Here is a 16,223-nt window from a genome sequence, read left to right as displayed (position 1 = left end):
TGAGAGGCTGTAAATCGCTATGAGGAGTGATGAATGCAAGTTCAGTGGACAGGATAAGCAAGAGCAGAGCAGGGAGCAAGGAAGGACTGTTGAATTGAATTGCATTTATTTCAATGCGATTGGGATATTGTAATTCTTACTGCAACCTGGCTTAGAGAGGGTCTGGCCGCTTAATGTTCCAGACTACACGTGTTACAGGCAAGATTGTGGCGGTGAAAAAGAGTTGGGGGCGTTGCTTCATTGATTTAATTCAGTGGTAATCTGAAATGATGTTATTGATGGATTGTCCAGATTGTATGGGTGTGGCTGAAAAATAAAAAAGGGCTGACCACCTTGTTGGGAGTATATTACAGGCCCCCCACATGGTCAAAGAGCATTAGAAGTACAAATATGCTAGGAGATTACAGGCAGCTGAGTGACTATTAGGGCTATTTTAACTTTCCCAATATGAACTGGGACTATCAATAGTGCCAAGAGCTTAAACAGGATGGAATATGTCAAATGTGTTCAGGAATGTTTTTTCAGGTAATATGTAGAGGGCTCTATAAGGGAGAGGGCAAAGCTTTATCTACTCTTAGAAAATTGGGAAGGACAATTGACTGTCATTTATGTCAAGTATCATTTATCCATGATTGTTGTGCTGCCAATCCTGCCTACCTTTGAGCCATGTTACTGTAGAGGCCACAATAGACCATTGCTTTTTATTTTCCATAGGAGCACTGCTGAACACCACCCCCCCCCCCCCCCCCCCCCCCCCCCCCCCCCCCCCCCCCCCCCCCCCCCATTATCGTGGTTGTCTCCTCTGCTTGCAGACCCTTTACTTAACCTCTGCTTTTTGCAGCCTGTTAACTATCTCAAGCAATTCCTTTTTGCTCCTTTGCCCCAAATTTCAAACTGAGCTGTATGAGATCATTGTTACCAAAAAAACCGTACATTATGGGCAAGCCTGGACTTCTGATCCTAGATTGTTGAACCAAAACTGCATGGAACAACATTTTAGAAACTCTGTAATTAGGGAAATATTTACTTTAGTCATTATTGTAATCCTGCCTTTATGGCTGTGGCTGACATCATCACAATGAAATGCCGAGGAACAAAAAAACATAACAATTTATAGAGACCGAGGAAAAGGCGAATTAAAAATAAACAGTCACATTTTCATTTAGACAAAATCTCTTTAAAATCCTTGAATCATCTCAATTATACCAAGGAAGACGATATAAATGATTACGTTTGAGCTACAGCTGTCAATAACCAAGAGATAGGAGTAACTTGATTTTGTATAACCTATCACTGCACTGAATAAAACAAATATTGGATTGTTAATGTTTATGTGTTAATGTTCACCTGCCCCTGTGAACTCTCTAAGCTAACTAAGCTAACTACATCTAACCGAACTATAATATTACATGCTGTATACACGCTTGGTTCCACTTTTTTTACTGAACTCAACATAAACATATAACAATGTCATTTATGTTCATCTTCCCCTCTTTCATCAGAGAAACACACTACAAAGGGAACTGGTGTAATTACCTGGTATGTATTCACTTACGCTGGGGTCCGCTAAGAGGCGAGGGGAAAGGAATTAAAAAAAATGTTAGCAAATGAAATTACTACACCTAGGCATTTTAAACAGTGTAAAACAATTTCAATTTTGAAAGTATTAGAATAGCGCCTTTAAATTGCCCAAGTAATATAAAGTGCTGAAGTACTGTAGTAATACCAATTTATATATCAATATTTGATAATAATGATATAGAAATTTGTATTACTACCTATGTGCAGTTAGTGTCATGGTTTTTTTTAATTAAAAATAAAATTGTTGACTTTTCATTTAGTGTTTTTCCCTTCAAATTTACCCTTCCTTGGTAAGGTTTGAGCCAAAATATCACTCTAATGATCTATCCACTCTGGTACTCCAGCTCCCCTACCTCATTTTCATTGCCAATATATATTTTGGTGGGATATTATAGTCTTAATTATTTTTTTAACATCATGTGCACTGGCGGTCAGAGAAATCCAAAGAGTGACTACAGGGATCAGAAGATTGCTTGCAGGATAACTGCACAATGGGCACAATGAAGTTTAGTCTCTGACTTTTAACATGGCGCTATTACACATTTTCTAATTAATTAGCAACTGTTACATTCTTAACAATTTTCTCTAACATTTCTGAGTTCTAGCCAGATTTGGATATTACTAAACTTCAATTGTTAATGGATATTATGTCAAACCAGGGCTGGACTTGCACAGTAAATGACAGAGACCTGGAGAGTATTGTAGAAATGAGAGATGTGGGAGTACAGATGCATGGTTCCCTAAAAGTAGTGAGTCGGCGGACAGTGTGGTGAAGAAGGCATTTGGCAAGCATACCTTGATTGGGAAAGGTATTGTACAAAGATTGAGACATTATGATGGAGTTGCACAAGTTGCTGGCAATACCACACTTGGATTACTGTGTGGAGTTCTGGTCGCCCAGCTATAGGAAGGATGTTGTTAAGTTGGAAAGCAGAAGAGATTCACCGGGATATTGTTACCCGAGTTTGCAGGCTTGAGTTACTGAAAGTGGGTGGATAGACTGGAACTTTTTTCTTTGGAGCGCAGGAGGCTGAGTGGTGGCCTTATTGAGGTTTACAAGATCTTGACAGGGCAAGGATGTGAGCTCTCACAGACTTTTTCTTAGGGTAGCAGAGTCAAAAACTAGGGCATAGGCTAGTGAGAGGGGAGAGATTTAAGAGGGGCAACTTCTTCACTCAGAGGGTAATTTGTGTATGGAATCACCCGCCAGAGGAAGCTATGGAAATGGCCACAATTAAGACATTTAATGGACATTTGGAAGTATATATGGATAGGAATTAGAGGGATGTGGACCAAATGCAGGCTAATGGGTCTAACCCAATATGGTTAGCATCGACAAGGTGAGTTGAAGGGGCCTGTTTTCATGCAGTACAACTCTGAAAATAAATATGAATTGTGCTGTATAACAAATAAAAAGGAGGAGTTATTTAAGAGGGAGTTAGATGTGGCCCTTGTGGCTAAGGGGATCAGGGGGTATGGAGAGAAGGCAGGTACGGGATACTGAGTTGGATGATCAGCCATGATCATATTGAATGGCCTACTCCTGCACCTAATTTCTATGTTTCTATGTTTCTATGAGAACATAAATAGGTAAAAGCACCAATCCTAAGGTGTGGGGACAAGGTTTAAAAGAGATTTGCAAGGCAATTTTATTTTTACACAGAGGGTCGAGAGCGTCTCTAATGCGCTTGCGGGGACAGTGGTGGAGACAGATATATAGGTGGCATTTAAGAGACTTGAATAAGCACATGGATATGCAGGGAATGGAGAGAAATGGATTATGTACAGGCAGATAAGACAGCATGTTTGGCCAAATTTACATGTTGTGCTTTATTGTATGTTCTATAGAATAATCTCTGCAAAAAAAATCAACTGATATAATGTGCCTTTGGCATTATATTATTATTTTTTTAATTATTAACTATCTTTGATTTTCTTCTGGAAATTGCATACTTTCCAAGTACATACCAGAATGAAAGCTAGGAACTAACGTTTTTCATTACAATGTACTTTAAAATCTGTGATGGCATATTTTGCAGAGAATAAACATTGTGTACATTTAGGCTCATATTTAAGATTGATACTATTAAGTCAGCTACTAAAATGGGGTAGAAAGCTTTCTCTTAATCCTATTACCTGTATTTCAAATTGATTTTGCTGCAAAAGGCAGCAAGACAGGATTTAAATATGCAAACTTTGTTCAAATGATTTCACTGGACCTCATTTGATACAGGTTAACAGTGAAGCCATCATGGACATCTTTCCAACAAATACTGGAGGAGCTCAGCGAGTTGAGCAGCACCTGTGGGTGGAAAGGACTGGTCGATGTTTCAGGTGAAAAATCACACCTATGAATGGTCGACCCAAAACATCAACCTTTCCTTCCCACCCACCGATGTTGCTCAGCCCGACGAGTTCCTCCAGCCAGTTGTTTGTTGCTACAGATTCTACCATCTGCAGTTCCAGCTCAATCTGATGTAACATGCATGCTTCTTAATACTCCTGTTTGACCAAGTATTTAGTCTTATCCTCACATGTCCTTTGAATCATGGCTAGCTAGTTTTTTCTTTGAGTGCGCTCGTATGATTTTACTGTGTTAAAGGTGCAAAATAAATATTGATTTAGTTGCTGTTTGTACACTTTGCTAAAGATCACTTGGATGAAGTATTGAAGGGTTGCCAGCAGACATAGAATCAGAAACAATTCAGAAATGGTGCAGACAGAATTAAAAATAAGCGCAGCCCACGTTGAAATATTATCTGTGGTACTTCATAACTCTCACAGTGCAAAGCATTCAGAAATGTTGGAGCAAAAAATCTTTGGTTAAGGATGGTCCTTTTTTATTTCCCACCAATGTTCCATTGTTTAGCTAATAATATCAAAATAAATTCCATGCTGGAAATACTTATGGTTGAAAACGTTTATTGTGGAAGGAAACTATAACAGCATTACAGATGGTTTTAGTTTGGCTGCACTTTATCCAAGTTCCTCAAGATAGATTCCCCCTTCCACTTCCACCATGTCTCCTCTTGTCATTCCCAAAGGCACATTGTCCCCGTGTCTATATACCACTTGCTACATTATTGTAATACAATTAACTATGCAGCATAGATATCATTAAAATTCAGTGGTAAGAAAATAACTTCAATAGGCAAAGGAATATTGATCTGTATCGCAGTAGGACTGGAATGAGTTATAACAATTTATAGCTCTGATCACAACCCATCTGGAATTGCATTCAGTTCTACACAATGCGCATCAATTAGGATACATTGATCTGGGGTGGGGATGTGGGAGAAAGTGGACTGCATCATAGATTTAGAAACATAGAAACATAGAAAATAGGTGCAGGAGTAGGCCATTCGGCCCTTCGAGCCCGCACAACCATTCAATATGATTATTTGCCAGCATCTGATCTAAATTAAATGGATTAATTGTAAGAGGACATTTTAGGATCCAGATTTCTATTTGCTCCATAATAATAAATTAAGTGGTGATAAAATTGACATTGATTATAGAAAGGGGGAAGTCTTTTAGGACCGAGATGAGAAAAACATTTTTCACACAGAGAGTGGTGAATCTCTGGAATTCTCTGCCACAGAAGGTAGTTGAGGCCAATTCATTGGCTATATTTAAGAGGGAGTTAGATGTGGCCCTTGTGGCTAAGGGGATCAGGGGGTATGGAGAGAAGGCAGGTTGGATGATCAGCCATGATCATATTGAATGGCGGTTGCAGGCTCGAAAGGGCGAATGGCCTACTCCTGCACCTATGTTTCTATGTTTCTAAATGATCGTGTCGACAGACAGATGTTATTTCCCATGATGGGTAACTAGAACAAAGGGATCTTAAAATTAGAGCGAAGCCTTTCAAGGGTGCTGCAAAAAATATTTCTTCCCAGGATGAATATAGTAGTCATCTCTCATTCTGCTCCTCCACTGCCCATCCCTGCAACCCAAATCTATCAATTATAGATTTCAGAATCAAAATACATATTTTTCATGAGGGCTGCTAAATAAAAGGTTAAGGAATCAAGAGTTAAGAGACAGATCAGCCATGATCTAACTCAATGATGAACTTGTTCAAGGCATTAAGTGGTCTCTTCAAGCTTCCGAAATATTCACTTACCGGATTCTGTAACAAAAGGAATTGGGTCACTGGGTGGGCCTCTGCCATGCACATTTGTGGGCGTCACGGAAAATGTATAACTGTTAAATATAGTAAGGTCAGCACATAAATTAGCAGGTTTAACAAATAATTAGTTTGTTCTTATTTAAGAGCAACTCTCACTCGACTCAACCTTTCAGAACAACAAAAGTGCATATGGATTTGCCTTCGTTGTATTTTTCAGGCAATTCAGACAGAAAGTTTACATCATAACTCAAATCCAATGCAAAGACAGATAGTCTGTACAAAACTCGAAAACTTGCTTGAAAACATTTCAGCCACATGAGATGATTGTCCACAGGTCAGGCAATTAAACAAAAACCAATGCAATCAAATTTGCTTCAATCTGGCCTGGGTTTGCTGTAAACCGATATTTCTGAAATCAAACAGGTGCCATTGGATTGCTTGAATCATGAAGGATATTTGATTCTACAGCAAACTTATTCAGAAATGGGCTTCTAATTCTATAACTTCCAGCAGAAGCATGCAAGCTGTTGATGTTAAAAGATGCATTGATTTTAATGAGCAAAATACAAGTAACATCTTGAGAACTGGCCTGTTGGTACTGCATTATGAGGTATTCTGGAAAAGACTCGTAGATTCAGTCAGAGCTTTTCATTTGTACCCTATGTTTTTTTTGTATTTTTAAAAACATTTTTAGTGTGTGCTAAAAGTCTGTGTAAATGTTCTCTGGTTTGTTTTATGTGGGTGGAGGGGGATGGGTCGGGGGATTTTTTTTCAGTTTCTTACCTTGCCGGAGATGCGATTAATGTTTGGATCGCATTCTCCGGTTGCTCTGCGGAATACCATCGATGGAGTTGGAGGCCTTCTCGGTCTGACCTTCGGCCCCACCATAGGGCATGGATTTACATTGGAGTTAATCCCTTGCCTGGATTTGCTCCAACCACGGCCCGACTTGGCAAATGAAATTCCTCGTATGTTGTAAAACATACTTGGCTAATAAAATTTATTGTGATTGTGATGACCTAAATCCCATCATTTTAAGATGGAGATTGACAGATTCATGTTTAGTAAGGGCTAGAAGGCAGGATGATGGGGTTGAGAGGGAGCCATGATTGAATGGCAGAGTAGACTTGATGGGCCAAATGGAATTCTGCTCCTTGAATTATTTACAACAATCATTCTTTAATTCTAATATGTAATGCCCATGAGGAAACAAAATAATCACTAGGTTAGTAGAACTGCATTTTGTCTGATTTGTAGAGCTTCCTGTTTAAGAATATTAATTTTCTTGATGCACAATTATGTTCAGACATGGGTACAGCTGGCACCCAGGAAAAACAGAATTCTACCCGCTCAACAATGTTAATCCACTTATTTACCAGCTGTAGGAGCCATTCATGCTTAGACTAGTTACTGTTAACATATTTTATCTGGATATTTCTTGCAGAATTATTTTGAACGCTTGGAGGTGGGCTTTTGATACGTCGATGAACGTTACATATAGCGAAACTACAGGGAGTGGTCAAATCACTGGAGTGGGCACGGGAGAAAGAGTACAGTTTTTTGATCAGATCAGATAGTAACAATGGAAAGCTAAAATTTGTATATGAATAAAGAGTATCTGGTTTGTTCACTGGAAAGAACGCCTAGAGGATTCGTTTTTGTCATCATCTGCGAAAGGTCCTCCCTGCCTGTGTAGTAGCGGCATTGAAAAGTTTGAAATTGCTATTACAGCAGCTGTAAGGCCCAATATTTCCTTGTTTATTAATAATTGTTTTACGTGAAATCTGACATTGAAATATGAAAAATAGTGAGCAATTTAAATCAGCGATCACATAAAAGTTGGGAAGATTTCTTTTTGTAGTTTGCTTAGTAGAGCAAAACTATAAATATATTCTTTTGAACCAAGAAATGACACAGTGCCAAAAGAGCACATTTAACCTACCAAGCTGATTTTTGAAAGAGCTTTCCAATTGAACATACTTCCCTGTGCTTTATAATCCTGTGGATTTATTCAATGAAAGTTATTCAATTCCTCTTTAAATCTTTTGTAATCTACTTCCAGACCATAACTCACTTTTTAAGAAGTCATTCATGTCATCTGCAATTCTTCTATCAAGTAACATAAATCCATTTTCTTTAGTTACTAAACCTTTCACAATGATGTACTTCCCTCGTATTTCGCTTGGATAGCTTACAGCCCAATGGTAGGAACATTGAATTCTCCAATTTCAAGTTATAACCCCCAACCCGCCTCTCTTTCTTTTCTTCCCCCCCCACCCCCCCCACCCCTCCCCCCGTTGGTGGACACTCATTTCTCTCACACACCCCAATCTCCCCATCCCCTGCTCCTTTCCCCCTCCTCTGTACACTCAACTCCCATTCCGAGTCAATTTTCCTTTCACCTTAAGCCTTTGTCACTTGCTCTGCCTGACCCACTGAATTCCTCCAACACTGTGGTTTACTCAAGTACTTCCCTCTGATTGTACTATTAAAATACTTTGTGATTCTGAATAAATTTATCAACATTCCCTAACTTTTCAAAATATAAAATCAAGACCATATAACCATATAACAATTACAGCACGAAAACAGGCCATCTCGGCCCTACAAGTCCGTGCCGAACAACTTTTTTTCCCCTTAGTCCCACCTGCCTGCACTCATACCATAACCCTCCATTCCCTTCTCATCCATATGCCTATACAATTTATTTTTAAATGATACCAATGAACCTGCCTCCACCACTTCCACTGGAAGCTCATTCCACACCGCTACCACTCTCTGAGTAAAGAAGTTCCCCCTCATATATACCCCTAAACTTCTGTCCCTTAATTCTGAAGTCATGTCCTCTTGTTTGAATCTTCCCTATTCTCAAAGGGAAAAAGCTTGTCCACATCAACTCTGTCTATCCCTCTCATCATTTTAAAGACCTCTATCAGGTCCCCCCTTAACCTACTACTGGACAAACTACTGTCACCTTTTCTGCAAGGAACACAAAAGGTACCTTGTTCTGACAAGTGATTTATGAAGTGTGTGCTTCCATTGATAAAGAGCTGTGAAATATATTTGCAATAGACAAAGATTGGATTAATACATGTTAAAACGGTAGAGAAATGGTTTAAGGAACCATCTGCTCCTATGCTATTCTTGGAATGTGTATTTACTAACAGGCCAGTACAGACATGTACACCTGTATTGGTTTAACCTTTTTTCCATAAGGATAGCACACCTTACCTATGTAGCGTCCTGATTTCAAACATTGTCTCATTTTCACAGACTAACCCAACAATCAGAGACTAGTTGATGGGGCAAAAAATGTGTTTACAACTCCAAAAATAATGCTGAGTGTTTAAAGTTACTTTAAAATTAAGTATAGCATTACTGTCTACATTTCTGTGTGTCTCGAACCTATCAGGACATTTCTCTCCTCATGTTTTCAGCAGGAAACCTCTCCCAAGCACTTTATTACAGTCAATTATTATTATTTATTAATTATTGCCAGCAACTAAATGTTAATAGAACACTCCACATGAAATGTAGGAAGCTAAGCCCATAGAATAATATTTACTGCATGTGTAATTATTTCTAATAACTTATTTAATACACCCACAATTACATCAATATACAAAATTTGTGTTGCCATTAAACCTCATCCTCCTTGCTCTGACAAACCAAAACTATTTATGCTATTTAAAGGTCAACACTTAAAAACTGCATTCCCACTAACATATATTTCTCCCAAGGTTGCAAATAGAAGATGAGGTTAGGATGATGGACCTTAACAGTTCCTGGACTCAATTCCATTTCAGGATCTCTGCCACTTTCAGAGTTTGCTGCTTTCTGTCACATTAGGGGTGGTCACCTCAATTCCATTCTCAATTGCTTTTTCTTCAGTCTACAGAAACACAATATATTCCCCTACAAAATAGGTAATCCAATGTGCAGGCATTCAGAGAGCTCGCTGGCAATATTCTATCAGGGAGAAGCTAGCTCTGACCTGGTGTGAATCTGTTGTTTGAAAAATGCCTCCTGAATGGGACTATTCTCCAGCTTGTCCAGAAACCATGACACTTTGTGAAGTACTATTCCACCCCCTTCCCATCATTTCAGCATCCATCCATTCAAAATCATAACTCCGCTTTGCCTGAAGAGTGTTCTAGTACGGTGGAGTGTCCCAAAGACAATTGGCTGCAAAGGAAAACTCCTGATATACTACAGCCTGACAAATATGAAATCTTGCGACACATCAGTTTCAACACAGTGAATAGTGCTGTCCTGTAAATCTTACAAATTAAGTTCTTGCTTTTCATCTGACTTTGGGGCAGTTTGGGCCAGTCTTTAGTTGGTGTGGGCAAGTTGGGCTGATGGGCCTGTTTCTACACTGTATGACATTTTCACAAACAGTGTTAGAAATTATCTGCAACACTGTTTTAATATCAAAAAAGGATGTGGAGCAGATTCTAGGTTAGTATCTCTCTGGAGTTAGATTAGTAGTCTAAATTTACCGATTTTGATTAGTTAATTCTCAGATTTTGTTATATTAGCATCATCGAAGGTGTGCTAACAAGTTCTACAGTGTTTGATCAGCCATGAAGGGCCTGGCTCGAAGGGCCAATTGGCCAACTGCACCTATTGTCTATTGTTTCCAAAACAAAGCGGAAATATGTAAGTGGCTGAGAGATAAAACAAACCCAAATTGTTTAATTATTCTTGAATCCATTTGTGCTTGAATTATATTTGGGTAAAGATAAATGTACTTGTTCACTGATTTATAAAGATTTGCATGCAAAACAAAAATATCCTAAACAATCCTTTAGTTGACAAATGTCAGCACTTTAGATTAAATCTCATGTAAATGACAGATGGCTTGTTTGCATAAATGTTGGAAGAACAAGTCAGCTGCTGAACTACATTGGTAACCAGAATGGTGTGTGGCACATACAGTAAATATTACTCTCAGGACACAGTTTCCTACATGTCATGTGGAATGTGCTATTAATGTCCATAAATTCCTGTTCCTTCTGACACACTCATCAGCAATTTTGTCAAAAATCTATTAGCTACTTATGCTTCCTGTGAAGTTGTAGTCACCTGAAATAAAACATGCCACTGATTGCATATAGGGAATTCAGTGAGGATGTGACAAAATAATAACCCCAATATTTTGCAATAGAACAGCAAATACACCTTAAAAACAAATATTGGCTGTGAAGTACTTTGGGGCTCGCTAAGTGTCTGCTCTGCTCTAATGTAAGATTATTGTCTAATGCCTGTTTCTTTCACCATCGTTACGTTTTTGCATATCATTCATTTGTCTATATTTCTCTATATCATTGTCTATATCTCTCATTTCCCTTTCCCCTGACTAGTCTGAAGAATGGTCTCGATCTAAAACATCACCCATTCCTTCTCTTCAGAGATGCTGCTTGTCCCGCTGAGTTACTCCAGCATTTTGTGTCTGTCTTCAGTTTGAAGCAGCATCTGCAGTTCCTTCCGACACATGATTGTATAATGTTTGATAACAAATACTGTTGAACGTGAATCATGGGGATAATCATCAAATTCGGATGAGTATATTACACTTTCAAATTAAATGGCTGTTTTGTTTTACTTGACATCTAATGCAATGTGAAATTCAACTGGGTTAAATGTGCTTACATTGTGGAAACATTAAAACGTTTAAAACGTTACGGCAGTGAAACATTTGGACTAATGATCCACTGGCTCAAACCTTTTGATTAAATCGTCCGACTGTGAATGGCTGCAGTCGACCCACTACTAATTTAAGTAGTTCCCTTTTTTAGACAATTTTATGTCTAAAATACTTTCACTTTGGCATTGTGCATAACAGCGACCATTTCTACTTGCTCCCAGCAGACCACAATGGGTGGCAAAGCTACTTGAAAAATAAATAAACGGACTTTCTTTCTGAGGCACATAAACTCAGAAACAAACTGCTGTCCTTTTATGGCCACGTTCTTTATTAGCATATAATCAAGGGAGAACTCAGTCTACACCCTAGTCTAGAAAGAGTAATAGCAATTTTGACCCATCAGCAGGTTTTCCTGTTCTCCCTGCAAAAAAGCCAGATAAAGCTAGTTTGGAACCAGTAATGGCAACTATAAAGACTTTGTGGTTGGCCTACTTTTGATTGCTTTCATCACAGACTACATCTGGTAAGACTGGTCCCAATTACTCGTCCATAGGAAAAACCAAATCCAGCGACTGTGTCAATGGAAATGTTGTTCATATGACTGTTTAAATATCGTGTCATCACAAAGGTTCTATTTAATTTTTCCAAAGTGCTGCCAGGATAAAATTATCCTAATCTGAAAAGGATGCAAGTCATTACGAGTTCAAAGGGCAACTGAAGTGTTACCGTGAGGAACCTCATCCAGGAAACGGCCTCAGTGTTGGAAGCCTTCATCGTAACTACCACTGACAGTGATTGGTTTATAAGTCTGTGAGGCCTTCGCATGCTGCGACAGAACGCTGCAAATATTCTATTAAAGAGCAGATATTTTTATCCGGGGTAGATGATTCTGCCAAATGGTTTAGATATACATCTTTTGCAGATTTCTAAGCCAAATCTGCACAGGCAATCCACTAAAGCCACCAAGAAACCATTTTTTTTTTTCAAATCGACTTTATGGCTTGCTCTAAGTCTTTTCTCTTCATATGAAATCTTATGTTTTCAATTGTATCCATATTTTGGGATTCCCTTGCGCTGGAGAAAAATATGAATAACACATTTATTGCAATGGAACATTGGCATTAGAAGAGGGTTTTTTTAACAAGCACAATATGCGTTAACTTATACAGTCAGGTAGTACTTTTGGAACAAACTTAGGTTTAAATCTCAAGTGTACTAAATTTCAATCTTTAATTGATGGTCACTTTTTCATTAATATGGTATTGATGACAGTTGGGATTATTTGTAAGTTTTTTTCTCCAAGTGTGCCTGTCTGAATTACTATTTTGATGGAAACTAGATATCAAGAATTATTTGTTATAAAATTATTAAATACCTGTCCATTTGGCATAAATGAAGTTCATATCAGCAACTTTCTGATATCTGGAGTTTGAAACATTGCAGAGAATTAGCACACCATGAGTAACATTTATATTAAATTTATTTACGTTTACTGAATTAATCATGGATATCACTATCCGGGGCAGCAAATTGAAATATACCTAAATTATGTGTGGTGTGAAAATCATCAAATGATTGTCCGTGATATATTTATATAAAAGGCAAAGGTCAGCAGCAACTAATTTAATGAGCTGAATCTTGCTTACTATTGGAGAAAGTCACTAATGTTCAACTTTATTCATCTAACTCTGAGATGTTGGTAACTTTACTATCAAATGCCTAAGTATGTAAAATTACAAAGGTATTCATAAGACCATATCCATCAGTTTGTTTCACTGCTGAACTTCACAGTCCAGTGGCAGAGGCTAGTTTCGCAGATTCGCTGGGAAGTTCTACAATCCTTTACCAGACCAAAACTGGTGGAGGACTTGAGGCTGCACTGATTTCAATAAGAAGCAAAGGGCAATGATTTAGGAAGCAAGGGAGAAGTTATGTTACTTTTGAATGGCTTAATGTTTATAACATATAATGTTCACAACATTTCTTAAATTACTGACTTCAGTTAAATTGCTTTGTGGCTGGATGGATGAGAAATATATAAATAATTAAAAAAAACAATTACATTTACAGAAGGTAAAGCTCCTCGTCAGCTTTTCCAGCTGACAAGAGTTGTGGAGCAGTTCAGGAGTGAAGCTCTTCACTACATTGTCGATTGATCAGTTACCTCCAACATCATGCCACTGGATTTCAGGATGTGGAGTTTTGGCACTTTGCAACCAAACAAAACAAGTGTGGGCATTGGTCAGTGAATAGGGTGGTAAACCAAGCCAATGAGCCCTGGACCTCTAAAGGTTTTGAATGGAGTTATTACACACGCTTAAAACAGGGTGGACTGATAAAACAAGTCCTTCACTTGTTCAAAGGAAAGCATTTCATTTCATTCTTCACATTTAAATTATAATGTTTTATTCTTTGTTGTTTACTGTATATCGTGTTGGTACTTGCAAGCAAAGCACCAAAGCAAATTCCTTGTATGTATACATACTTGGCTAATGAAATTTATTAAATTCAATAAAATCACTGGTATTTTGGCTCAAACAATGTTTTGGTGTCCAATTACATTTTAGTAACCTTCCTCTCAGCTGTGATCTGCTTTCTATCCAAGAGCTTCTTCCAAATCCATACTTCAACTGATCACCAGGAATGCAATGAAATAATCCATTGATTTGTTTTTCATAGTTGTTGAAAAGCATTTTGCTTCAACTAGGCATACTAACATAGAACATAAAACAGAATAGCACCGCAATATGTCCTTCGACCCACAATGTCTGTGCCAAAATGATGTCAGTTAAACCAAACCTTCTGCCTGCTCATAATCCACATCTTTTCATTCCTTGCTTATCCAAGTGCCAATCTAAAATCCTCTTAAATTACACTGTTATATCTGTCTCCACCATCACCCCTGGCACTCACCATTCTGTGTATAAAACCTGTTTTTAAATGTTGTTCCTGTATGCCCTCTATTCTTTGACATTTCTGCACTTGGAAAATTATTCTGACAGTCTACCCTACCTATGCCTCTCATATAGTTCTATCAGGTCTCCCCTCAACTTCTGAAGTTCCAAAGAAAACAATCCATGTTTGTTCAATCTCTTCTTATAGCCAATACCCTCTTATGCAGGCAGCCAGGGCCGGCCGTAGGAGTTGCGGGGCCCTATTGGGAACAATTTTGGTGAGCCCAGTTTCCCAGCCTAGGTCTGTAGATTCATAGAAATATAATTAAAGTCTATTATAGACTTTATATCTCTAGGTCACATTTGCGCTTAAAAAGTGCCTGCGAGTTAATGGACCAAATAGATCTAATCTTCATTTTAATATAAAATTGCATACATGTAATCCTACAAGTAACAAACAAAATATGTAGATCACCTCTGAAAAGTACATAGTTACAATGCCACTTGTTTTAGTGATAGTGAAATGAAAAAAAAAGTAATTTAATTAAATAGATCCTGGAGAACCAATAACCATTGGTGAAAAACCAGACCAGACTGAGAGGACTCAGAAAAATCTTTCAGGGAAAAATAATAATTTGCATAGCAGTCTGTGACAGCACAACCCTCTTTATCTTAAAGCTGAGCCCGGAAGTTTAATCTTCAACTCTTGTAGATGCCAATTGGGGTCAGAAAGTTGACATAATGAAGTCAGTCAGCCTGATCACCATTTTAGCACAAAACTGCATCATAACCATTTTCAAACTCTATTCTAACAAAATCTATTCTAACAAGATCATCAAAATCTTCAGGAATTTAATGCTGACTAAACCAGCCAACTTAACATTATTTTATATATTTTCCGATCAGCCTAATTTTGCAAAGATCCACTTGCAGCATTGAACATCTGTAACTGTGGAATATGCAGGTTAGAGACAAAGACAATATCTGACACCCAAGCTCTTGTACTCGCTAGAATTTAGAAGATTGAGCGGGGATCTTACATAGAAACATAGAAATTAGGTGCAGGAGTAGGCCATTCGGCCCTTCGAGCCTGCACCGCCATTCAATATGATCATGGCTGATCATCCAACTCAGTATCCCATACCTGCCTTCTCTCCACACCCCCTGATCCCCTTAGCCACAAGGGCCACATCTAACTCCCTCTTAAATATAGCCAATGAACTGGCCTCGACAACCCTCTGCGGCAGAGAGTTCCAGAGATTCACCACTCTCTGTGTAAAAAAAAGTTCTTCTCATCTCGGTTTTAAAGGATTTCCCCCTTATCCTTAAGCTGTGACCCCTTGTCCTGGACTTCCCCAACATCGGGAGCAATCTTCCTGCATCTAGCCTGTCCAACCCCTTAAGAATTTTGTAAGTTTCTATAAGATCCCCTCTCAATCTCCTAAATTCTAGAGAGTATAAACCAAGTCTATCCAGTCTTTCTTCATAAGACAGTCCTGACATCCCAGGAATCAGTCTGGTGAACCTTCTCTGCACTCCCTCTATGGCAATAATGTCCTTCCTCAGATTTGGAGACCAAAACTGTACACAATACTCCAGGTGTGGTCTCACCAAGACCCTGTACAACTGCAGTAGAACCTCCCTGCTCCTATACTCAAATCCTTTTGCTATGAAAGCTAAAATACCGTTATCTTATAAAAAACTTACAAAATTCTTAAGGGGTTGGACAGGCTAGATGCAGGAAGATTATTCCCGATGTTGGGGAAGTCCAGAACAAGGGGTCACAGTTTAAGGATAACGGGGAAATCTTTTAGGACCGAGATGAGAAAATCATTTTTTACACACAGAGTGGTGAATCTGTGGAATTCTCTGCCACAGAAGGTAGTTGAGGACAGTTCATTGGCTATATTTAAGAGGGAGTTAGATGTGGTCCTTGTGGCTAAAGGGATCAGGGGGTATGGAGAGA

The 16,223-nt window shown here is 38.5% G+C and overlaps 1 protein-coding gene across 6 annotated transcripts in view; it reads right to left on the bottom strand.

Moving 5' to 3' along the window:
- Positions 1-16,223, bottom strand: part of LOC129702901 (mucin-2) — a 239,405-nt gene that overhangs the window by 9,915 nt on the left and 213,267 nt on the right. For all 6 annotated transcript variants that reach the window (XM_055644987.1, XM_055644983.1, XM_055644980.1 and 3 more), the window contains 2 exons: positions 5,708-5,787; positions 1,537-1,566 (listed from right to left, as the gene is read on the bottom strand). In XM_055644987.1, the coding sequence (XP_055500962.1) occupies positions 1,537-1,566; positions 5,708-5,787 (110 nt within the window). The remainder of the gene's footprint in view (positions 1-1,536; positions 1,567-5,707; positions 5,788-16,223) is intronic.

The sequence above is a fragment of the Leucoraja erinacea genome, chromosome 13, assembly GCF_028641065.1.
Source record: "Leucoraja erinacea ecotype New England chromosome 13, Leri_hhj_1, whole genome shotgun sequence".
Classification (NCBI taxonomy): domain Eukaryota; kingdom Metazoa; phylum Chordata; class Chondrichthyes; order Rajiformes; family Rajidae; genus Leucoraja; species Leucoraja erinaceus.
Note: the sequence above shows the minus strand (reverse complement) of the source record. Positions and strands in the feature narration are given on the sequence as shown.